A 25,428-nucleotide genomic window follows, 5' to 3' on the forward strand; every position below is an offset into this window, starting at 1 on the left:
CTCTTTTGTTACAAACACACGTGAACCTCTTTCTAATGACTTCCCATTTTGTACAAACGTTGGGCCCTATCCCTATATCTTAGTGTCGTAGAATTGAAAAATTGTCGTGAAAATTACATGAGCTACGGGCCTGACCAAAGTAACGGCATATACCTACGTTGGTCTAAGAATGTAACTTTTTAAATGTATGCAGCTCCCAAGAGTCGCCACTGATACAAAAATTAGGGTAAGTGATTCTTTTTCACCACAACTCCTCTTGGAGAAACACAACAGTTACAAATATATATTCCTTGAACATACAAATTTCAGTAGTTGAAGCGCCACTATATTCCTGAGGGATACAAATAGTCCAACGCTTGCACACCTTTCCTTTGCGCACGATAAAAAATGCAAACTTTTGAAGCAACAAAGTCAAAAGCTTTGAAAAAAATGAATCAAAGTAAACTGAGTTTAGTTCTCCAAGTCCTCCGGACAACTTTTTTGGGACTAGGATCTTCAGGGCTTTTATCCCTTTGACCAGAGGTGAAATATAGCCACCCATCCCAAAGCGCCACAAGGGTTGTTTTTACACGATAGGGCATCCTACCAACAATTCTCCACTTCTGTCCAATAAAGAACACCAAAACATAAGATATCATCAGTCATGCAGTCAACCTATGTTTTTTTTTTTTTAAAGCCATCAAAGAGTAAAATGTCAATTAGAAAAACACCCCCCCGCCAACACACACACACACACACACGGAGAGCGCTACCAGTGTTCTCAAGTTGAACTCAAACACTTCGCCCACCAAAACCATCCGTTTAGTCACCGGATTCTTTTCAGTTGTACCACCAGCAATAACAATGGAATGGTTTACCACTACCCATGCAAACTCAATATGAGAATCTGGTTTTGGCATTGAGGGTAGAGCTTTCCATTCTTTAGCTTCGCCTTCCAACATGTAAACATCACCATAAACTACCTGTAAAAAATTCATCAAATGCACAAAAACCTTTTTATTCGAAGGATCTCCAAAGCATATTTGAATCAGAAAACACAGAAGTTTCCAGAAGATTCTGGCCTAAATCACTGGATTGTGAAGATCTCTAACCTCACGCTGCCTACTGCATTTGAAAATAGGCGAGCCTGGTTTAGCTTTAAAGTCACCCTCTTGTCCACCGAGCACATAGAGGCGATCTTCAACAACTACACAGGCTCTACAAAAGATATAATTTCAATCAAGTGCCTGCATTTGCTAACATAAGAGCATGCAACATGGAAGCATCTCAAACTGCAGATTTTTTTAACATTTCCCCACTCTTGGAATATTACAGCTACATCTTGTGCTCAAGGGACATCCACACATTGCACATGCATGTGGGTGCAGGCACCTGACAAAAGACATTCATGTGCAGCCTAAAGCATTCCACTTATTCTTAAAAAATGCACTGTTTGCATCGATCTGGTTTTGAAGATTATACCTATGAGGGCCACCACGTGGGATGGGAATCTCGGGTCGCCAAACTGTTTCTAAAGCCTTTCCTTCACTGACAGCAAGACTCCAATGTTCAAGCCCAGGTTCCCAACGGTCTTCTCGGCTGCCACCCATGACGTGCAATCTACCTCTCCAAAGCTGTGTTGCTGGAGCATATCTATAAAGAATATCACGTAAGCATCCACCTTGCTGAAGAAGCATTCTATCACATGTGCATGAAATTCTACATAATCGACCCACCTTGGGGATGGAAGTGGTGGCAGGTCAGACCACTTCTTTGTACGAGTGTCAAGCACGAAGTTTTTTGCAGTTGGTCCTCGGCACTGAGGTCCATATTGTCCAGTGACAACATAGATGTGACGCCCATCTGTGACCATTCCTAGGTGTGAGTGGGCCATTTGTCGTGGCATATCAAACCGGCCTCCCCATGTATTGTCCGAAAGATTGTAAATATCCACATGAGTGTGAACCTTCCATGAGAGAAGACACTAGTGTAACACATCTATATACATGTAGCTGGAATAAAGAAAGCATTCATTACAACACATGAAGATTCAAAATGCTGACAAGCTTGCTGTTTTTCGTCTCCCTAGAAGAGCTTAGCAAGAACAACCGAGTATTATTAACATAGGATTCTCTTAAAGCTATGCTGGGCTGAAAATGCTCTTTCTGGTAAGCCCCCAAGCATATCTACCCTGGAATCCCCTGTAGAATGGATGTAATGACACAGCCCACACACTTGCCACTAACACAGGACCTCACGTTATCACTCTAATCACAAATTGTACACCTGTCATCCACAAATCTGACCTCTAGACTTGCTCTAGTAATGGCAGTAGTAGCTGACAGTAAATTCTTCTTGATGCTAGGTACAAACAAGGCACCACTGTCGAAGTACCAAACATGTGAATGTGTTATTGATAAGCATACATCATGAATAGAAGAATCATAGCTACAATGCATACTAAAAGCCCAACCATCATGTGCATAACTAGCTGACGACGACTCCTCGAGACTATGAGGATGCATCAGTCAGAGACATGCCTGAATCTTTCTTTTTCTCCTTCTCCAGCCTCTTCCCACATTCATTGATGCATGTGATGGATGGAGAAAAACGCAAGTGGATACCTACTCTCAATATCAAGAAAACAAGATGAACATGCTGGTACAAGATCACCTCGTATGTGAGGGACTGCAGCAAGTCAAAAACGCATAGGCACAAGGCATGCAAGAGGTGAATACAATGTGTGAGGGGGGGCAAGCCCGACTATATATATGCCCAAAAAGGGGCAGCCGACCAGACCTAAAGGCCCACGACTCCATAAAATGGGAAAAAAGGTGTGAGGGGTGACCACACGACTAGACCCTAAGGCCCACGACTCCATAAAATGGGGAAAAAGGTGTGAGGGGTGACCAGCCCCTCATGCTAACATGGTCAGTCCTAGGGGCTCAAATAGGACACCAAAGAGAAGCCAGCAGGGGATGATGATATCTAACACCCCCTCTCAACACCGGATGCCGAGTGAACTCCAAGAAACCAAAGACACCGTCCTCGATCAAAGATGAAAGACTGCAGGAACAAGTACCAAGAAAGCTCCACAAACAACCTCCTCAACAACTCGGCTACAAAAGCAACAGAACAAGCTTCCAAGTATACCACTCCTCGGGAAGAAAACAACCATGCAGATTGCTTCGTACTACTCCAAATAATGGTTCCACTCCCAAGTATAAGAACACTCCCGAAGTCGAAGGTCGTGTTTCCAGCCTGGAGAAGGTCTAAAATACCTCACAACCAACCAAGATCAGATCCTGTAGATAATCCTGGGAGAAGCAAGTTGCTCCTCTCTGGACCCTCTGAGTCCATCTACTCAAACACTGTAACAAGAGTTGCCAAACACTGAAGAGAAGCGTCCTCCAGAAAGGTTGGCATTGCTAGATGTAAGGACTCTGTAGAAAGATGGGGTCCATTTGCTCAAACTCCGTACCATGAGTTGCCCAATGCTCTACACAAGCACACTCCACTGAGGTGGGCAAAAGGACTCCACATCCCCCTCTGAAAAATGACATCGTCGGACTGGTACAAGCCCAACCTGATTCTGATCCAAATCCAAAAAACTATGGAAGTACCACTGTGCCCCAAGCACGGATAGCAACCACAAATCCAAAGCATTCCACCGGGTCCGAAAGCCCATCCTCTAAGACAACCCTACACGCCACATCAAACCAAATGCAGAACTAGCAAGGGGAGAGTTATCCTCAAAAGCATCACAAAGAGGGACAGCGATAGACTCCTCACAATGAGGAAGGGAAGCAAGAAAATAAACTGCAGTGGTAACAAAGTCCTCAAAAGCATCACTAATAGCAGAGGAATCTTCCATAAGTAGAATCAAATCCCAAGAATCAGCAACAAACAAGTGATCCCTCTGAAAGGATCACACCTCGCAAGCAAAACACCCTCCTTTCTCTCCAAACACTACAAAGAACACAAGCTCGGACAAAATAAACTCTAAAGAGGATCTCTGAAAAGATCACTACTCTCGTCAAGAAAGAACTACTCTCCTCCAAAATCTGCAAACTCTAGTCGTAGAAGAAAGTCTGCATAGGTACAAAACAACTCCCGAAACCGATCCTCAAGTGAAGTAGCTATAGATGGGCCCCCTTTGAGTGTAGAAAACTCCTTTGGGAAACAAAACGCAGCCAAAAAACACTGCTGTCCAGCAAAAAACTGCACTCCACTGCCAACAGAAGGCAAGGAACAAAAGAAAACAAGGTATGTGTAGGCCAAGAAAAAAACCACAGGTATAGATGCTCCAAAAGCAGCAACAAAACGCCAACTCAAATCAGCAAATCCAGTTTCCTCCTCAGGTACCTCTCCAAGTGACATGTGTCCACTGGAGAAGAAAACGCAGCCAACAAAGAGGTTGCAAACCTGAAAATACAGGCCGACCAGCTTCCACACCTCAGATGAGAAAAAACTCTGAAGAGAAGGTACTTTCGGCTTAAAACGATGAAGCCTAGGTGAAGGTAGAGCTACCAGCACCTACTGTCCAGAAAACGCAGCAACCAGAGGGCTGCAGATCTGAAAAACGCAGAGGAGAAGGGCTGTAGACAGGGCAGAATATGGGGCAGCAGGAAAACGCAGATCGCAGATTGATGATACCATAAAGGACGAAGAGGAAGCAACTAAAGCTGCAAGTCACCGGCACTCTGATACCAGCAAAGCGCTGGCCACTGAGAGAAATCTAGGACCAAAAAATGAAGGTGTAGGCATTCCAAAATCAGTAAAACGCTGACCATAAGTCAGCAAAGCAGCCCCACAACTACATCCAAAGTGAAAACGCTGATGGAAATTCCTCCGTACCGCAAACTTGAGGCCACCGGAATCATGAATCTCCAAAACGCACATTTCACACAAGCGGACAACACCCTCAAGTGATGCAGGCAGAAAACGCTGAAGGAAGAGGCACTACCACCACAACAGAACCGGGAGCTCTGATACCATGAAGGAATGCATAGCGGAAGATGGGAAAGTGGAAACGCAGGAGAGAGAGAGAGAGAGAGAGAGAGAGAGAGAGAGATGGAGAAAAACGTAAGTGGATACCTGCTCTCAATATCAACCAAACAAGATGAACATGCTGGTACAAGTCCCGAGCAGGAGGGGGAAGATCACCTCGTAGGTGAGGGACTGCAGCAAGTCAAAAATGCAGAGGCACAAGGCATGCAAGAGGCGAATACAATGTGTGTGAGGGGGGGGCAAGCCCGCCTATATATATGCCCAAAAAGGGGCAGCCGACCAGCACCACACGACTAGACCTAAAGGCCCACGACTGTCCACTCGGCATCCACAACAAGTCCAGCCATTGTTCACATCGAAAGACTCTCTCACATTGAGTCTGCATACAGAAGCTTTCTCCCATGATCACGGCTACCACAACCATCCATAGCCTCTCACCCTATGAACAGCATCACACCCTGACACATCCAGTGCTTCTGCATCACAACACAGACTCCCAAACTGTCTCCCAAAAGAGAACTCGCATCACAGCACAGCATACCATACAATTGACACACCTATACCAACCCTCTCTACCTTCCAAGGGTACTATCCATCTCTGTCATGGATTCCCTGTCCCTGTCCAATCAATAGCAAGGCTGTACCAAACATGTGTCCATTCCTGTAACTTATGCTTGCATGTGACCTATCTCCTGGAGAACCATAAACATGTTTCCTCGAGAAACCTACAACCTGTTTCCACGTGAAACCCTTAGGCCTGTTTCCCTTTGAAACCTTTGTCCTATTTCCATACAGAACCATTCACAGCACCATTCAACAACAGTGTCAACAACGGCATACATCTAGTTACTTGTTCCCTCATGAAACATCTGGAAACATAGAGATGCCCATAACTGTAGGTCCTTCTATTCCTTTCCAGCAGGAAGAAAACAATCTGCTCCATGAGCATGCAGCCATGCGAGCTTGCATCACTCCCATGCCAAGAAACACATCCAAGTGACCTCTACTTGCAACCAGAAACCCAAGCACATAGCTGAATTTGCAGCCCACCAAAAACAGCCCATAAACAGTCCTCGAACTGATCTCAAAACTGAAACCGATCCCGTTAAGTGGGAAGACTCCGTTGGACACCCACACGCTTAATAGTACAACTTTTAAAACCACAATTTGAAATGGACAACTTAATACAACTTGAAATTGAAATGAAATGAAATGGAAAGATGGACACCAGCACTGGGGCGGGAACGGGCCGACCCCCCCCCCTTAATATATGATATATTTATTGGGAGTATTTAACAAATACAATGCTCCATGGGTTCCAAGAACCAGATGATGTCCATGTACATATGAAAACAGTACCAAACAAATAGATTCGAAGTCGACGTTTGAAGTAGATACTCGAAGCAGAACGACCACTAGCGTGGTCCAGTCTCTACGGTCCTGTGCTTTCACTGGACTCCGCGGAGAGCGCCTCACTGGTGTTCCGAGACCACGCACAAACAGGCGCTCTCGTACTAACGCCTGGCTCTCCCAATCTCAGCACCTTTGGACCGAGGTTCGCCAATAGAGCTTGGACTACCCGGCACCGAACGGGTGTTGGCCGTATAGGGAGTCGGGAATCCCTTATCAGATTTAACACGAAATACTTTACTTAAATCTGAAATTCACTTACTTGTGGATGGTAGATAGAGGACCAATACCCGAGGTATTCGTGTAGAAGATGTAGCCACCCAGGAGAGGTGAATTCCTCTTGTAGTCGCCCGTGGAGAAGATGTGCAACCTCTTTCAAAGTAGGAAATAGAGAGGCAACCTTAGGAGAGAGAACACCTTGTTGAAGAAGCAGCCACCTTGTTGGGATGGCTCAGTCGCCTCGTGGTGAACTTAGCGCAGCCACCAGGATAAGTTCAACCACAAAGACCGCAGCCGCCTGCTGTGAGAGAAGGAGTACCCACTGGCGAGAGAGAAGATGCTTGGCTGCTGTGTGGAGGAGCCGGCTAATTTGAATGTACAGCCGTCAGTAGATGATGAGCAGCCGCCTACAGATGGTGGGGATGCAGTCGCCTGGGAGAAGTGCAGCCGTCTGCTAGGAACCGCCTGCAGTCTGCCTACCAGCCATAAACAGCCGCCTGAGATAGCTGGCGCAGAGAGGGCAGCCTGTGCAGTTCAGCTACGTCTGGCTGCAACCTGCGCAGCCCACCTGTAGGAGAGGAGATGTGGTAGGCGTCTGTAGAACAGTATGCGCAGCCACTGCCTGCAAGAGAAGGCAGCACAGCCTGCAACGAGTAGCCAATCGCCTGGATGAGAGTTGCGCTTGCTTGCAGTGCAGAGAGCACAGTCGCCGCCTGGAGGATTAGCGCAGTCGTCAACCAGCAAATCAACGTAGAGATGGTCGCCGATGGATGTACTACCAAAGGTGGTCGCTTTCTTTTTATAAAATTAAAGTGGGGTTACACTATAGTGATTTCCACGCGTGCATGTGGGTGACCAGTGTGGGTAGGTGACCATGCCCACCCCCACACTCACTTAAGTGGGGCTACCCACCTTGGCCCCTAAGTGGGTGCCCAAAGGGGATGCCCACTTTTAAGTGGGTGTGAACCTGTAACCTTATAAATCAAAAGTGTTAGATATCCGTAACGCCGCTACGGGCGTTACCACGAGAGGGGACGGCCTCTGGCTCACCACCCAGCCGTAGAGGAAGAATGAGGATTGCCCCTCATCCCCCAGGCTATATAGTGTGGGGCCTGCCGTCCACACTAGCCTGGCCGCCCATGACTCCGCATGGGCGTCCTCTCCCACTGAACCCCGGACATGGCCATCCAGTCTGCCGTCGGTCACAGGCATTACAGCCTACGTGACATTACCCCCCCCTTAAGAAGAGTTTTCGTCCTCGAAAACAAACTGGGGAAACCTTTTGGAAATTGCACTACGGCGTTCCCAGGTAGCTACCTCCTCATCCCTATCTGTCCATTTAACAAGTACCTCCTGGTACACTTTATGTCGGGTCTGTCTATCACGATACTGTAGAATCTTTTCAGGTTCATGTGGTATCTTTGGTGGTTCCATCAAGTCCACCAAAATCTCTGGAGAAACTGCGTTCTCTAACCCGTGAACTGATTTCTTCAGTTTACTGACATGGAAGACAGGATGGACTTGAGAACTCTCCGGTAACTCAAGTTTATATGCTACGTCCCCAATCTTCTTAAGGATTTTAAAAGGACCACAATATCTCGGAGAAAGTTTATCACACTTTCCCGTTTTCATGGTTTCTGACTGCGCACGAACCTTGAGGAATACAAAGTCACCTTCTGCAAAGGTCACCTTTCTTCGTCCTTTATCCGCATAAGTTTTAGCGCGATCCTGAGCGCTACGAATGCTCTCACGTGCGGCTCTGAGCATATCATTCATATCTTCAAGGAAATCCTTGACAGATTGAATCTTCTCCTTTTCTAGGCCTACAGCCATTGGAGATCTCGGCTGGAATCCATACATTAACATGAATGGTGTAAATCCAGTTGCTGAGTGTTTGGAGCTGTTATAGGCAAACTCCAGTAAGGGTAAGTACTCTTCCCAATTAGATTGCTTCTTACTAACATAAGAACGCAACATATCCTCTAGAATTTGGTTAACTCTTTCAGTTTGACCATCAGACTCCGGATGATCTGCCGTACTCATACTCAGAGTAGTATCCAGCTTTTTGAAGACTTCCCTCCAAAAATGACTGTTGAACTTTCTATCTCTATCCGACACTATATCTGCGGGCAGGCCATATAGCTTGTAGAGATGTTCAATAAAGAGTTTTGCCAACTCTGGCATTTTAACAGTTTTCTTCGTGGCAATAAACTTTGCCATTTTAGTTAACCTGTCCACTACGACCCACACCGAGTCATTCCCTCGACTCGTCTTGGGTAAACCGGTAATGAAATCCATGGAAATGCTTTCCCATTTCCCTTGAGGAATCTCCAGCGGATGGAGTAGTCCTCCAACCTTAAGACGTTCATGTTTATTGACCTGGCACTTATTGCATTTCAGCACGTAAGTCTGGACGTCCTTAAACAAACTAGGCCAATAAAATTGTCTTTTTACTAGTGCATAGGTCTTCTGAATCCCGGGATGACCCGCACTTGGACTATCATGACTTTCTTTAAGAATTTGGGCCCGAAAGTCACCAATAGTTGGTACACATATTCTACCCTTGTAGAGTAAGTACCCGTCGTCAATGGAGTAGTTAGCATATTTCTCCCCCCGACGAAGTTTATCACTCCCCTTTGAAGCCGTGGCAGTCAAAGGTGATGAAGGGCCTACGTCAGAACTCTCCGGTTCTAAACTATACCCAGAAGACACGGCTAGTCTCTCCGGACTAACTCTCGCTTCCCTTCTCGTTGCACTTTCGGCCAGTCTCTCCGGACTAGCAATACGTGCCAACGAGGGAGGTGGTCGCGTCTGTGAAGAAGTGCGTACGCGTACAGCGCGCCAGACCTCTGTAAAAGATGGATCGTGCTCACATAAACCACGTAGGGACTTCAAGAAATCATTCTTGAAGACTGTGAAACTAAGTTCATTAATCTGTGGCATGCGACTAAGTGCATCTGCCACCACGTTATACTTACCTTTCTGGTAACGTATCTGAAGGTCAAACTCCTGTAGAATCTCCGCCCACCGAGCTTTTCTACCCTTCAGTTCATTTTGACTTGAAAGCCATTTCAGACTTTCATGGTCCGTCCGGACCTCAAAAGTGGCACCATATAAATAGTGTCTCCACTTTTTCAGTGCATGAACTATCGCTAGTAACTCTCGCTCGTAAGCCGAGTAGTTACGCTGCGCACGATCTAACTTTTTACTTTCAAATGCAATTGGGCGTCCCCTTTGCATTAGTACGGTCCCAATGGCCTCATTACTAGCGTCTGTTTCCAAAACAAACGGCTCATTTGGATCGACAATTGTCAAAACAGGTGCAGCTGCTACGGTCACCTTGAGCTTATCAAAGCTTTTCTGTTGGGCGTCCCCCCAACTAATGTTTTTTGTTTTTGACCGTAACTGGTCAGTCAACGGGACTGCGATCTTCGCGTGGTCCTTCACATACTGTCGGTAGAACCCCGACATGCCAAGAAAAATCTGCAGTTCCTCGAGATTCTTCGGCGCTGGCCATTTAAGAATAGCCTCTACTTTTTCTGGCTCCATCCGCGTACCATCGGCGGATATAATATGGCCAAGATAGTGAATTTCTGTTTCAAAAAATTCACATTTGCTCTTCTTTGCAAATAGTTTGTGCTTTCGCAACAACTCGAACACTAGACGCAAATGCTCTATGTGTTCTTTCTGTGTCTTACTGTACACAAGAATATCATCTAGGAAAACTACTACGAATTTTCCCAGATATGGACGTAAAATACTGTCCATCAGCGTCATAAACGTCGCTGGAGCATTGGTTAGCCCAAATGGCATAACCAAAAACTCAAAATGCCCGAAACGGGTCCTAAATGCTGTCTTCGCAACATCTTCTGCTTTTATTCTAACCTGATGATACCCAGATCTCAGGTCTATTTTTGTGAAGTATCTCGATCCATAGAGTTGATCAAACAACTCATCCATGCGTGGCATCGGATACTTGTTCTTAATCGTTATCTGATTAAGAGCCCTATAGTCTATGCACATCCGCATAGATCCGTCTTTCTTCTTTACCAGAAGAATAGGCGATGCCCACGGACTCGAACTAGGCCGAATAAAGCCTTTGTTCAAATATTCCGTTAATTGTTTTTCCACCTCCTGTGCCTCGGAGTGGCTTAATCTATAAGCAGGTTTGCTTATAGGTTTTGATCCTGGCATAACTTCGATGCCATGGTCTACTTCCCTAGATGGTGGTAACCCATCTGGTAAATCATCAGGAAAAACATCCTGAAATTCCTCTAATAAATTCGTTAAAGTATCTACGTACTTTTTCTTTAATGTCTCATTCACCTTGGATTTTTTCTTGTTTGAATCACATGCATGCCAAACAGGGTTTTCAAACAGTGGGTCTCGTCCAAGGTTATTTTGTTTTTCTTGATTGTCTACGCAAACATCATTTATCGTTTCATCTACGGAAACAGAATTCAAAAGAGGGTAACAAGCATATACCTCTGCTATCTGGTCTCTGCGGACCGCTGTACACAACTCCATGGAGGAAATAAGTGGTGTGGCAGGGACAGTACGGTCGCCCTGCAGGGTGATGACTCTACCTCCATGCTCAAAACATAGCGTGTTATGTAAGTAATTCCGAGCTAGACTAGGGCCCAAGCCATACAGCCACTCCCTGTCTAGATATACGTCTGCTCTGGCTAAGTGCATGACCTGAAAGTCAAGCGGAGCCTCGTAGTCTTGCATAGATAATGGGACCCCCAATACTACGGTATTCCATACCGTTTTGTCATATCCGTTGGCTAGGCCAACAGTATATTCATGATCACTCCGGGTCTCAGTCAACCCCAACTTCTTGACTAACGAATAGTTCAAGAAGTTGTGGCTAGCTCCATCATCAATAAAAACTGACTCTACGGCCACCTATGGTGCCATACATGCGCACCATGTCATGCGGACCTACAGTTGGCTGCCACATCGCTGGTGTCACTGAACAAGCGTGATGCTCATCACAATGACACACTGTCACCTCTCTGAACTCTGCGGAACTGAGAGGGAGTCTCTGCACTGTATGCAACTGCCTAGAAGATTTACCATCTTTTTTGGGCTCGTTGCCACTCGTGCTGGCTTTAGGCTTTGGACACTCAGCCTTCGTGTGTCCTACTTCATTGCAATTAAAGCAGCGATTTTCCTTTCGCGCTTTAATATATTGCTCTTTCTTTTGGTTTTCGGTGTCTCTTTTTTTTCTGGATGGTCGCGGTTTTTTAGACCAATGACCACCCTGTCCTTCCTGGTCCGTCCTATCCCCTTGTTTGTCACTGCGGAACCCTTTTCTTTTGAGGCCTGACCTCCTCTTTTCACTACCCTCGGCCCTGCTAGAACCACCACGCGCACTACGGCGCTTGATGTCATCGAATATCTGTGCATATTGAATTGCCTCTGCTAAGTCTTTAGGCTGTAGGGGTTCTACGTACTCAAGGTAATCATCTTTGAGGCCTCTTTTAAAGCCTCGCAATGTCTGGAATGCATCGATTCCCTTTAACTTGAGTACTATCTCCCTGTAGTTTGAGATGTACTGAGTTAGGGATTTGTTCTCCATCGAGCACTTGTCCCATAACTCCCAGCTTCTCTCTGCCTCATTAACAGGCAAAAATTCTTTTCGAAACATTGTTTCAAATTCCGTCCAAGTGGCAGGGCGAGTTGTCAGACTCATCCACCACTTGTACGCTTTGCCGGTTAAAGAGAGGCTAGCCTCTACGGGCTGTATACGGCTAGGCTGCTGTCGCAGCGCGTGCAAATCTGACCACTTCGCTAGAAACATATTGACTGAGTCCTTGTTTCTCTCCTTTTCCTCGCCACCAAAACTAGGCGGCTTTAAGTCTTTTAACAACGACGAAGCTGTCGCTACGGACGGCCCCGCAGGCGCATCGGCCTGTACTCCTGCAACCACTGGCGAGGCTACGCTCACCCGTGCTGTAGGAGCTCGGCTACCACGAGGAGTCGGAGTACTAGCCGAGGCGGCTGTCAGTGCATCTAACCGTGTGGAGATGCTCTGTAGCATTGTGACTAAATCAGCCTGGACTTTACCCATAGTGTTCAATTTGGCATTAAGATATTTAAACAGTCCACTAGAGAGCTCCGTCTCTGTCAGGACATCAGCAGGGTCCAGTAGGTCATAGTCATCGTCGTCATAATCCAAGAGGTCCTCCTCGGTCCCCTCGGCGACGTCAGTGTTCATATCCTCTGGCTCATCGGCCAGAAAGGGGTCATCAGCCAATGCGGCCGCTGCGGGCTCGCTGGGTCCTAAGGTAGGGTCAATAGACGAGGAGGGCGCTGGCGGATCACGAGTGATCGATAAGCGCACTCCGGACCGAACAACGGTCGGGCGTGTACGGCCTGACAATTCGGTCGGGGTCAAACCCGCGACCGAGGACAAGAGACTGGAAAAACCTAGAGAAGTAGAAGGCGGTGGAGACACACTACGCCTAGCAGACATTTTTAATTCTTGCAAAAAATAATGCGAGAACTCGGAAATTACTAAAAAAAACGCTAATAAAAATGAGCAATGGTGGAGAGAGAATAATAGTCACTCCCCTTTGCGGTCGCCTGTCGATTTGTTGCGTTGCGAGCCTCTACAAGGACGCTTCCGGGATGCTCCGATCCACGAGAAAATGCCTGCAACTCATAACAAAAATTAACCCCGGAAACACTTATCCCTTGCCGGGATTATTTCTTGCGGGAATGATTCTCCTCCCCAGCCGAGAGAGAGGGTTCCTTGAATTTTTCATTGTTAATTTTTTCAAATTGAATAATGAAAAAAATATATATATATATAAAAAAAGAAATGGTTTTTTCTTTTCTTTTTTTTTCTTTTCCTTTTTTTTTTGGGTTGTCTCTGGTGGGCGTCTGGCGTGTGCTGGGCGTTGTGGCTCTGGCCGCCACCGCCGTTGGCTGGCTGGCTGGCCGCCGCTGGCCGCCCATGGCTGGCCTGGCTGGCTGGCCGCCGCCGCCCATGGCTGGCCTGGCGCCGCCGCCTGCTGGCCGCCCATGGCTGGCCTGGCGCCGCCGCCTGGCCTGACGCCGCCGTGGGTATGGCTCCCCTTTGACGCGTTTCTTCGCTCACTCAACGCGGTGTATAGCAGGGCGCTACTCTGATTTTGATTCTCCACGCAGCACAACAGCTTCTCCACGCAGCACAACAATGTAGGAGCTGCTGTTCGCCCCCCCCACACACCGCATTAACGCGTTTCGTGGGACTGGCCGGGCTGGTCTTCGCCTGCCCATCCCACACAGAGTTAAATATTCTATATATTTTGTGGGGTTGGTCTGCGCCCCCCCCACCTCGACACACAGGTCGTTTGCAATGCAAGCCCCCCACGCAGCCTAAGCTACTGGGTTTCGCCGTGGGTTTCGCCGCCTCACACACACACGGGTTATTGCGTTTTCTTAGTGTTTCAAGGCTTGCTTGGGCTGGCTGGTCTTCGCCCCCCCACCCCACGCATTTCAGCAGGGCATGGGTTTCGCCGCCCAACCCCCACACACAGGGGCTGGTCGTGGGCGTGGTCTGCGCCCCCCCCCCCCCCCCCCCCCCCCCCCTTCAACACAGACGATTTTTTTTTTTTTGAAAACCTTCAACGCAGACCTTTCAAAGCGATTCAACGCAGAAGAAAAATGAAAACAAACACATTTTGCTTACCTCGATGCTGTGTGTGACGGGGAGAGAGAATGAGAGAGAGAGAGAAAGAGTTCTTCCCTTCAAGAGTCTTGGCCCTCCTTCCTCCACACATTCCCTTGTGGAGATAAGGATGAGGAGATTGTGGATGAAAACCACCGAGTGGGCTCCGGTCCCCCGTTCGCGCGCGGACTCTCACGATCCCTTCGAACCATGCTCTGATACCAGTGTTAGATATCCGTAACGCCGCTACGGGCGTTACCACGAGAGGGGACGGCCTCTGGCTCACCACCCAGCCGTAGAGGAAGAATGAGGATTGCCCCTCATCCCCCAGGCTATATAGTGTGTGGCCTGCCGTCCACACTAGCCTGGCCGCCCATGACTCCGCATGGGCGTCCTCTCCCACTGAACCCCGGACATGGCCATCCGGTCTGCCGTCGGTCACAGGCATTACAGCCTACGTGACAAAAAGGCTAGAAATAAAGTATCAAAACAACATGTGCGATATACTTACCACCTGTTCACATGCACCAAAACTCGTCAGAATACAGAGCAGCCTTCACGACTCACTGGCAGGCGTCCCCGCTCAGTAAGTAACACGTCAAGCAGGCAAACACAAAAATACATGTCATGCGAAAACAGTTTCAAACATGCAAATCATGTGTGCATGTGCAAATAGTAACATGGACATATCTCTCGTTCATGGAACAAGTACAAAATATCTGTCGGCACAAAACTGGCACAACGTAAAACATAAAAACCTGGTCTTCCTATGGAGTGACAGTCCCATAGGTCAGACACAGTTCCAGGCACGAGTCTCCCTATGGTGTGACATTCCCATAGGCAAAACACGGTACGAATACTGGCTCTTCCATGGCGTGACAATCCCATGGGTCGAACACAGTCCAGGTCATACACGGACAGGTGGCACCAGTCTGGCTCCCGTCCATGTCAGCAAAATACTGGCCTCTTCACATGAGACACCGGCTTGGCCTCAAGTGAACGAGACGCAAAAACTGGAGATGGACCAAATGGTCGGCCAATTGGTGACATCCCCCCGGGCTTCTAAAGAGTTGTCCTCAACTGAAAAGCCTCAAGATATGCCTGCAAGAACTGCGGGTAATCAACAAAATAATCCTCATTTACCCACTTGGCATCAATAGGCAAATAATTCTTAAACTTCACAAGGTATCTCCTGGAAAGCTTTCCTGCAGGTAGCTTTCCCTCCTTGTGGAAAACAATCTGTTTTGGCTGGAGGATCTCCTCAAGCTCTTCAATTTTTGGCAGATCTTCTGTGACAAGCTCATCAGGATCTGGCCCCACATATTTCCGAAATAGACTCACATGAAAAGCATTGTGAATCTTCCAATGACTAGGTAAAGCAAGCCTGCAGGACACTTCATTGATCTTGTGAATCACCTTGAAGGGTCCATAATAGCGAGGAGAAAGCTTAGGATATGATCCTTCTCGTCCTGGCCTCTTCCGAAGCCTAACCTTCTCAAATTTCAACAAAACCCAATCACCTTCTTTGACTTCCATGTCCCTTCTGTGCTTGTCAGCAGCCATTTTATGTTTATCCTGAGATCTTGCAATGGCTGTACACACCTGACCAAAGGCAACATCCAAGTCACGACCATATTCATCAGCTGCAAAAATCTCATCCTTGGTACGAAGGATGGGTGGCAATACCACTCTGCCATAGATAATCTCAAACGGAGCCTTCCCCGTGGAAGCATGGATCGTATTGTTATAGGCAAACTCAACAAGTGGAAGATACTTCTCCCATGCACTCTTTTGATCTGCCACATAACACTTCAATAAATCCAACGCGGCTGAACTTGCAGCTTCACTTTGGCCATCCGTTTGGGGATGATAAGCTGATGAAAACTCAAGCTTAGTATCCATATTATCAAATAAAGCCCTCCAAAAGAGGCTCGTAGTCCTGGGATCTCTATCCCCAACAATGGATTTAGGCATACCATGATACTTGAAAATATTTGCAAGAAAAAGCTTTACCATATGATCAGCTTTAATGGTTTTCTTGACGGGCAAGAAATGAGCTTGCTTGCTAAACCTGTCCACAATGGTCCAAATAGCATCATTCCCATGCTGGGATCTAGGCAAATCCATAGTAATACTTTCCCAAGGTTGCGAGGGAATAGGCAATGACTGAAGCAAACCTGGAGGTTTTTGCCTATCAAATTTCGCCTTTTGGCAAGTAATACATGCACGCACATAAGCCTCAATGTCTTTACGCATGCTCGGCCAAAAGAAATACCTCTGAATCATACGTGTAGTAGGCATAATACCTCTATGAAAAGCATAAGGTGGAGCGTGACATTCGTCCATAACCTTTGGACGCAAATCCTTCACCACACATAGGCAATTATCCTGCATAAGATAACCCTCGTTGATAACATAAGAGGCATGTGAATGACCAGCCATCAAATCAGTCCATATATGGCAAAAATCAGCATCCAAATGATACAAATTTCTCATAGCAGATAAGTCTCCATGAGAGGCCACTGAGACTGCAGCAACATAAGGCCTCCTGGATAGTGCATCGGCCACCACATTTTTCTTTCCTGGAGTATGCACAATCTGAAAATGAAACATGGAAAGAAAATTTGCCATTCTCATCTACTTCTCTGAAAGCTTTGTTTGAGATAGAAAGTATCTCAAGCTTTGATGATCTGTCTTGACTACAAATTCAGCCCCAAGAAGATAATGTTTCCATATCTTTAAGGCGTGAATTACAGCCAAGAGCTCTTTCTCATAGATATCCATATGAAGCTCGGCATCATGCAAACGACGGCTCTCGTATGCAACTCCATGCCCTTCTTGATTTAGGACAACTCCAATACAATCACCACAAGCATCACATTCAACCACGAATGACTTGTACAAGTCAGGAACAATCAATACTGGACCACATATAATAGCATGTTTGAGCTGCAAGAAAGCATCCTGTTCCTTTGAAGTCCATTTGAAAGTAGTTTTCTTCTTTGTGAGATCATGTAGAGGAGTGGCAATCATGGCGAAATGCCTTATGAAACGCCTGTAATACGAACATAATCCCAGAAAACTACGTACTTGATGTACGTTTTGCAATTCGGGCCAATTACAAATGGTTTCTATCTTTGCAGGATCCATTGTAACTCCATGCTTGGATACAATGTGTCCCAAATAATGAATCTCTGAAAGGAAAAACTCATTTTTCTTGGCATTGATGAAAAGTTTATGCTTCCGCAATTCTTCGAACACTGTGACCAAATGAGTTCTGTGTTCCTCCTCATTCTTGGAGAAAACCAAGATATCATCAAAGAATACTCCTGTGAATTTGCGATGGGGTCGGAATATCCTATCCATCATACGATTAAACGTAGCAAGAGCATTGGTGAGACCAAAAGGCATTACCAAAAATTCATATAATCCGAAAGCTGTCCTGAATGCAGTCTTATGGACATCTTGTGGCACCACGCGTATCTGGTGATAACCACTCTTCAAATCAAGTCTGCTAAAGCAAGCTGAGCCATCAAGCTTATCCAAGATATCATCAATTCGCAGAATTGGGAATCTGTTCTTGATGGTAAGCTTGTTCAAAGCTCTATAGTCCACACACATACGGAATGATCCGTCCTTCTTTTGAACAAGAAGCATAGGAGAGCAGTAAGGTGAGGAACTAGGCTGAACCAAACCTTTCACTAAAAGCTCATTTACCTGCTTCATGATTTCTTCTTGTTGTGCAGCACTCACTCGATATGCGGGTTTGTTGGGTGGAGAACTACCTGGCACAAGATCTATGCGATGATCTTCGGGCCTTTGGGGAGGTAATTCACCTGGCAATGAATCAGCAAAACAGTCGTTGAATGCATAAAGAAAATTCAGCCTATCATTAGACATAGCATCCACATTTTGATGATTTGGCACAAGGCTATGACGAACAAAAACCAAGTACGCTGAAAGACTCTTTTGCATTGCTTTATTAATTTGGATGTGTGATACAAGTGGGATGGAATCCCCTTCTTTGCCAGCATCAATAAAATGCATGCGGCCTTTATGCATAAAAGAAATCATATTGGACTTGTAGTCTTTGCGGGGCTCAAGCCTATGATGCCACGGCTTGCCCAACAATACATCACATCCATTCAGGGGAGCAACTAGGAAATGCTCATTATCAAGGTAGCCCTGGATATGGATACGCAACTTCCCTATCAATGGGGTAACCTGCACCTCTTTACCAATAAATGCAGCTTCGGCTTCAATCTGAGGTCCCATGTTCTCAACCTCAATACCCAATGCAGCTGCCGTTTGCATAGAGATGAAGTTGTCAGTTGCACAGTCATCAAACATGAATAAGGCGGGCTGATCCTTGATTTGTCCCCAAGCCTTGCAAACCATTCGCTCTTTTGCATCATGACTTGTATTGCCTTGGACATCAGGAACTGCATGTACATTAGCCTTGGTTTGCTTATCCTCGTGCTTTGGTTTGCGATCTGGGCATTGTCGACACATGTGGTCTTTGCTACCACAAGAAAAGCATTTTCCATCCTTGGCATATTGCTCTCTTTGCTCCGGGGTTAAGCCGAATTTGTTCTTCCTTGGGTCCTGATCTTTAGATGTGTTATTTTCAGCTTTACCACCCTTGTAGGACTCCCGGAAGTTCTTTTTAGGTGGCTGTCCACCCTTTTGCAGATTTGGGACAGCCTTGTCTTTCCCCTTTGAACCTCCTTGATCCTGCTTAATCTTGAGCACCAATTGCTCCGTAGCAAGAGCAGAAGCTATGAGCTGTTGCAAAGTATGTTTCGGGTGCAATTCAATGCCCGATCGATATGCTGGTTGCAATCCAGAACGAAACTTCCTCTTTCTTTCATCCTCAGTGATTTGCATAAAGGGAGTCACTTCCAGCAACACTTTGCAAAACTTGTTAACATACTGTTGCACGCTTTCATTATCTCTTTGCTCCAGCCTGTCCCACTTTTGAGTGAGAGTTTGCTCCGAATTTGGTGGCAAAAATTGAGCATAGAATCTGTCTTTAAATTCCTTCCAAGTGGAAATGGGATCCTTGGTGATCTTTTCAGTGATCCACCAATGAGCAGCAGTGCCTTTCAAAAACATGCTAGCATGGCGTACCTTTGACTTTTCAGTAAAGTCCTCATCACTAAAAGCAATGTCGAACTGTGCCACAAATGCTAACACTTTAGAAGCATCATGTTCACCATGAAAGACATCAAATTTAACAGATTTGTCACCTGCTTTGAATTCCTTGAGCTTTCTGGCATGAGGCTCATGGTCTTCTCTTTTTCTTTTCCCCTTATCTAACGGGGCAGCCCTATCTGCATGGGCTCCATGGGCCGTCATAGAAATTTCATAAGGCACGGTGCCATATGCTCCACGAACTTGAAACTCAGATGCATGTGACTTACCTACATAAGGCAGTGTCTCTCCATGAGACAACTCAGAAGGCAAAATTTTTCTGGCAGAAGACCTGTCACCCTTACCAAGAGATACATGTCTTGAATGCATGTGACTTTCATGCCCTCCATGAGCACTGGCATACATATATCTGTTAGGCTTAGTGCCTTGTGGAGAAGACGCATGTCGAGAGGTGAATGTCACCTCTTCCTTTTGCATGAAAGATTTCAGCCTTTAAGATGCGGGATCTCCATGCTTTAGACGGGGTGGATTTCTGAATTTCAGCTCTCCGTCATCCCCCTCTTTAATATCACCTTTGCGGAGAAGGTAGGCAAGTGCCAACTCCCTTGGTTTCTTGCCCACTTCCGCTGCCATTAATTCAAAAGTTACATCTACCATTGCCTCAGCCTTCCTGGCTTCAATAGCACTTTGCACATAGGGATCTTCATGCAAAAACTTTAACTCTTGCTCTTGAGCCTGCAAAAGTTTTCTCATATGTTCCATTTCAGCCCTCATAGCATCAGGCTCTTGTTCAAGCATAACTGTCTTTCCTGGAGACAGTTGACCCTTTGTTTCACTATCATTAACCCTTTCAAGGGGCTTGTGTCTTCCTCGCAGGGCATCAGACCCACGAGAGGCACTAGATGGACCCCTCGAATTAGGCACTTCCAAAGGGTTGCCTTGGCTGTCCATTGTGTTTAAAGCGTGCCAAAAGCGGGCTGTCCAGTACACAGGTTCGTTTCCCCACTAGAAAGAGGGAAACAACCGTGCTCTGATACCAATGAAACCGATCCCGTCAAGTGGGAAGACTCCGTTGGACACCCACACGCTTAATAGCACAACTTTTAAAACCACAATTTGAAATGGACAACTTAATACAACTTGAAATTGAAATGAAATGAAATGGAAAGATGGACACCAGCACTAGGGCCAGAACGGGCCGACCCCCCCCCTCAATATATGATATATTTATTGGGAGTATTCAACAAATACAATGCTCCATGGGTTCCAAGAACCAGATGATGTCCATGTACATATGAAAACAGTACCAAACAAATAGATTCGAAGTCGACGTTTGAAGTAGATACTCGAAGCAGAACGACCACTAGCGTGGTCCAGTCTCTACGGTCCTGTGCTTTCACTGGACTCCGCAGAGAGCGCCTCACTGGTGTTCCGAGACCACGCACAAACAAGCGCTCTCGTACTAACGCCTGGCTCTCCTGATCTCAGCACCTTTGGACCGAGGTTCGCCAATAGAGCTTGGACTACCCGGCACCGAACGGGTGCTGGCCGTATAGGGAGTCGGGAATCCCTTATCAGATTTAACACGAAATACTTTACTTAAATCTGAAATTCACTTACTTGTGGATGGCAGATAGAGGACCAATACCCGAGGTATTCCTGTAGAAGATGTAACCACCCAGGAGAGGTGAATTCCTCTTGTAATCGCCCGTGGAGAAGATGTGCAACCTCTTTCAAAGTAGGAAATAGAGAGGCAGCCTTAGGAGAGATAACACCATGTTGAAGAAGCAGCCACCTTGTTGGGATGGCTCAGTCACCTTGTGGTGAACTTAGCGCAGCCACCAGGATAAGTACAACCACAAAGACCACAGCCGCCTGTTGTGAGAGAAGGAGTACCCACTGTGTCACCAATTGGCCGACCATTTGGTCCATTCCCACATTTTTGCGTCTCGTTCACTTGAGGCCAGGCCAGTGTCTCGTGTGAAGAGGCCAGTATTTTGCTGACATGGACGGGAGCCAGACTGGTGCCACCCGTGTGTTAGCAGGATGGTGTCGTATGGACGGGAGCCAGATCAGTGCCACCCGTGTATGACCTGGACTGTGTTCGATCCATGGGACTGTCACGCCATGGAAGAGCCAGTATTCGTGCCGTGTTTTACCTATGGGACTGTCACACCTAGGGAAACTCGTGCCTGGAACTGTGTCTTACCTATGGGATTGTCACTCCATAGGAAGACCAGGTTTTTATGTTTTTATGTCGTGCCAGTTTTGTGCCGACAGATATTTTGTACATGTTCCATGAACGGGAGATATGTCCATGTTACTTTTTGCACATGCACACATATTTTGCATGTTTGAAACTGTTTTCGCATGACATGTATTCGTGTGTTTGCCTGCTTGACGTGTTACTTACTGAGCGGGGACGCCTGCCAGTGAGTCGTGAAGTGTGCCCTGTATTCTGACAAGTTTCAGTGCATGTGAACAGGTGGTAAGTATGTCGCACATGTTTGTTTTAATGTTTTAAATACTAACCCTTTGATTTATAAGGTTAGGGGTCCACACTTATTTAAAAGTGGGCACCCCCTTTGGGCACCCACTTTGGGGCCAAGGTGGGGAGCCTCACTTTTAAGTGAGTGTGGGGGTGGGCATGGTCACCTACCCCCACTAACCCCCCACATGCATGCGTGGGTATCACAAGAGTTAATCTTCACTTTAATTTTATTAAAGAAATCCCTCTCTCTCAAGTGAAAAGCATCGCTTTCTCCCTGGCGTGGCTTCATCACCCTTCGTAAGCTATCAGGCGACTGGAGTTCTGCTGCGCTTGCTGCAGGAGGTGCTACACACAGGTTGCGCATGCTTCCTTGAGGCTGGCTGCGCCTGATTCATTACAGGCGGCTGACTCTGTGCTGGCTGCGCATAATCCTCTACAGGCGCCTATCCCATCACCTCTCCTACTGGTGGGCTGCGCAGATTTGTAACCAGGCGGCTGCTCTTCCTTGCGCCTGCTTTCCTGCAGGCTGTGGTACCTTCCACACAGGCGGCTGCCCCCAGTTCAGGTAGCATCTTTTGTACCTTCTGCTGCCGCTGCTGTACCTGCCTCTCCCCAGGCGGCTGGCTGCAAACCACCCTCTACACGGCTGGAGTTTGCTGTCCTTGCTGTTGCGACTGTGCGACCAGCTTCAGTGGGCTGCTCCCCTTCTCCTGCAGGCGCCTACTCCTCTACCCGGTGGCTGTTGTATTGCTGCTCCTTCAAGCGGCTGCTCCTACAGGCTGTGCTGCCTGTTTTCTCTTACAAGGTGGTACATACTATTTCCATTGGTGTTCTACAAGGAGACTTCACAGCACACCTGGAAGACTTCATCCTACTACCAGTATTGGTCTTCTATCTACCAACTACAAGTAAGTGATTTTTAGATTTGAGTAAAGCATTTAATGTTTAAATCTGGTAAAAGAGTCGTCCCGCTCGGCCTACACCCGTTCGGTGCCGGGTTGTCCAAGCTATATGGGCGAACCTCGGTCCAAAGGTGCTGAGATCGGGAGAGCCAGGCGTTAGTACGAGAGCGCCTGTCTGTGCGTGGTCTCGGAACACCAGTGTGGTGCTCTCCGCGGAGTCCAGTGAAAGCACAGGACCGTAGTGATTGGACCACACTAGTGGTCGTTCTGCTCCGAGTTTTTCTACATCGAAATTCGAGCTATTTGTTTAGTATTGTTTTCATATGTACATGGACATGATCTGGTTCTCAGAACCCATGGAGCATTGTATTCTTTAAATACTCCCAATAAATATATCATATATTGAGGGGGGGGTCGGCCCGTTCCGGCCCCAGTGCTGGTGTCCATCTTTCCATTTCTGTTCATTTAATTCTCAAGTTGTTTTAAGTTGTCCATTTCATATTTGTGGTTTTAAAGTTGTGCTATTAAACGTGTAGGTGTCCAACTGAGTCTTTCCCACTTGACGGGATCGGTTACATTGGTATCAGAGCACGGTTGTTTCCCTCTTCCTAGTGGGGAAACGAACCTGTGTATTGGACATCCCGCTTTTAGCAAACTTTGAACACAATGGACAGCCAAGGCAACCCTTTGGAAGTGCCAAATTCGAGGGGTCCCTCTAGTGCTTCTCGTGGGTCTGATGCCCTGCGAGGTAGACACAAGCCTCTTGAAAGGGTTCTGGATAGTGAATCCAAAGGTCAACTGTCTCCAGGAAAGACAGTTATGCTTGAACAAGACCCTGATGCTATGAGGGCTGAAATGGAACATATGAGAAAACTTTTGCAGGCTCAAGAGCAAGAATTGAAGTTTTTGCATGAAGATCCTCATCTGCAAAGTGCTATTGAAGCCAGGAAGGCAGATGCTATGGTTGATGTAACCTTTGAATCTATGGCTCGTGAAGTGGGCAAGAAACCAAGGGACTTGGCACTTGCCTATCTCCTTCGCAAAGGTGATATCAAAGAGGGGGATGACGGGGAGCTGATTTTCAGAAATCCACCTCGTTTAAAGCATGGAGATCCCGCATCCCAGAGGCTGAAATCTTATATGCAAAAGGAAGAAGTGACTGTCACCTCTCGTCATGCATCCTCTCCCCAAGGCACTAAGCCCGACAGATTTATGTATGCCAGTGCTCATGGAGGGCACGAAAGTCACATGCATGCAAGATATGTATCTCATGGTGACAAGTCTGCTTCCAGAAAAATTTTGCCTTCTGAGTTGTCTCATGGAGAGACTATGCCATATGCAGGTAAGTCACATGCATCTGAGCTTCGAGTTCGTGGAGCACATGCCACCGTGCCCCATGAAGCTTCTTTGACGGCCCATGGAGCCCATGCAGATAGGGCTACCCCGTTGGATAAGGGGAAAAGAAAAAGAGAGGACCATGAGCCTCATGCCAGGAAGCTCAAGGAGTTCAAAGCAGGTGATAAATCTGTAAAATTTGATGTCTTTCATGGTGAACACGATGCTTCTAAGGTGTTAGCGTTTGTGGCACAGTTCGACATTGCTTTTAGCGATGAAGACTTTACAGAAAAGTCGAAGGTGCGCCATGCTAGCATGTTTCTGAAAGGCACTGCTGCCCATTGGTGGATCACCGAAAAGATCACCAAGGATCCCATCTCTACTTGGAAGGAATTCAAAGATAGGTTTTATGCTCAGTTCCTGCCACCCAATGCAGAGCAAACTCTCACTCAAAAGTGGGACAGGCTGGAACAAAAAGATAATGAGAGTGTGCAACAGTATGTGAACAAATTTTGGAAAGTGTTGCTGGAAGTGACTCCCTTCATGCTAATCTCTGAGGAGGAAAGAAAGAGGAAGTTTCGTTCTGGATTGCAACCTGCTTATAGATCGGGTATTGAATTGCACCCAAAACATACGTTGCAACAACTCACAGCTTCTGCCCTTGCTACTGAGCAATTGGTGCTCAAGATCAAGCAAGATCAAGGAGGTTCCAAGGCAAAGGACAAGGCTGCCCCAAATCAGCAAAAGGGTGGACAGCCACCTAAAAAGAGCTTTCGGGAGCCTTACAAGGGTGGTAAAGCTGAAAATAAAGAACAGGGCCCAAGAAAGAACAAATTTGGATTAACCCCGGAGCAAAGAGAGCAATATGCTAAGGATGGAAAATGCTTTTCTTGTGGTAGCAAAGACCACATGTTTCGGCAATGCCCAGATCGCAAACCAAAGCACGAGGACAAGCATACCAAAGCAAATGTTCATGCAGTTCCTGATGTGCAAGGTAATACAGGTCATGATGCTAAAGAGAGAATGCTTTGCAAGGCATGGGGGCAAGTTAAGGATCAGCCCGCACTCTTCATGTTTGATGACTGTGCAACTGACAATTTCATCTCTATGCAAATGGCAGCTGCATTGGGTATTGAGGTTGAAAACATGGGACCTCAGATTGAAGCTGAAGCTGCATTTATTGGCAAAGAGGTGCAGGTTACCCCTTTGATTGGAAAGTTGCGTATTCATATACAGGGCTACCTTGACAATGAGCATTTCTTAGTTGC

General features: G+C 46.7%; 1 protein-coding gene across 1 annotated transcript in view; it reads right to left on the bottom strand.

Moving 5' to 3' along the window:
- Window positions 1-221: 221 nt before the first annotated feature.
- The window catches only part of LOC147633637 (Galactose oxidase/kelch repeat superfamily protein), a 62,776-nt gene continuing 37,569 nt past the window's right edge, over window positions 222-25,428 (bottom strand). The window contains exons 3-7 of the mRNA XM_086806782.1: window positions 1,716-1,945; window positions 1,462-1,632; window positions 1,092-1,197; window positions 753-962; window positions 222-602 (exon numbers count right to left, since the gene is read on the bottom strand). Of these exons, the coding sequence (XP_086662908.1) occupies window positions 435-602; window positions 753-962; window positions 1,092-1,197; window positions 1,462-1,632; window positions 1,716-1,945 (885 nt within the window). The 3' untranslated portion in view covers window positions 222-434. The remainder of the gene's footprint in view (window positions 603-752; window positions 963-1,091; window positions 1,198-1,461; window positions 1,633-1,715; window positions 1,946-25,428) is intronic.

This window comes from Cibotium barometz, chromosome 12, assembly GCF_041138505.1.
Source record: "Cibotium barometz isolate CiBa-2024 chromosome 12, ASM4113850v1, whole genome shotgun sequence".
Taxonomy (NCBI): domain Eukaryota; kingdom Viridiplantae; phylum Streptophyta; class Polypodiopsida; order Cyatheales; family Cibotiaceae; genus Cibotium; species Cibotium barometz.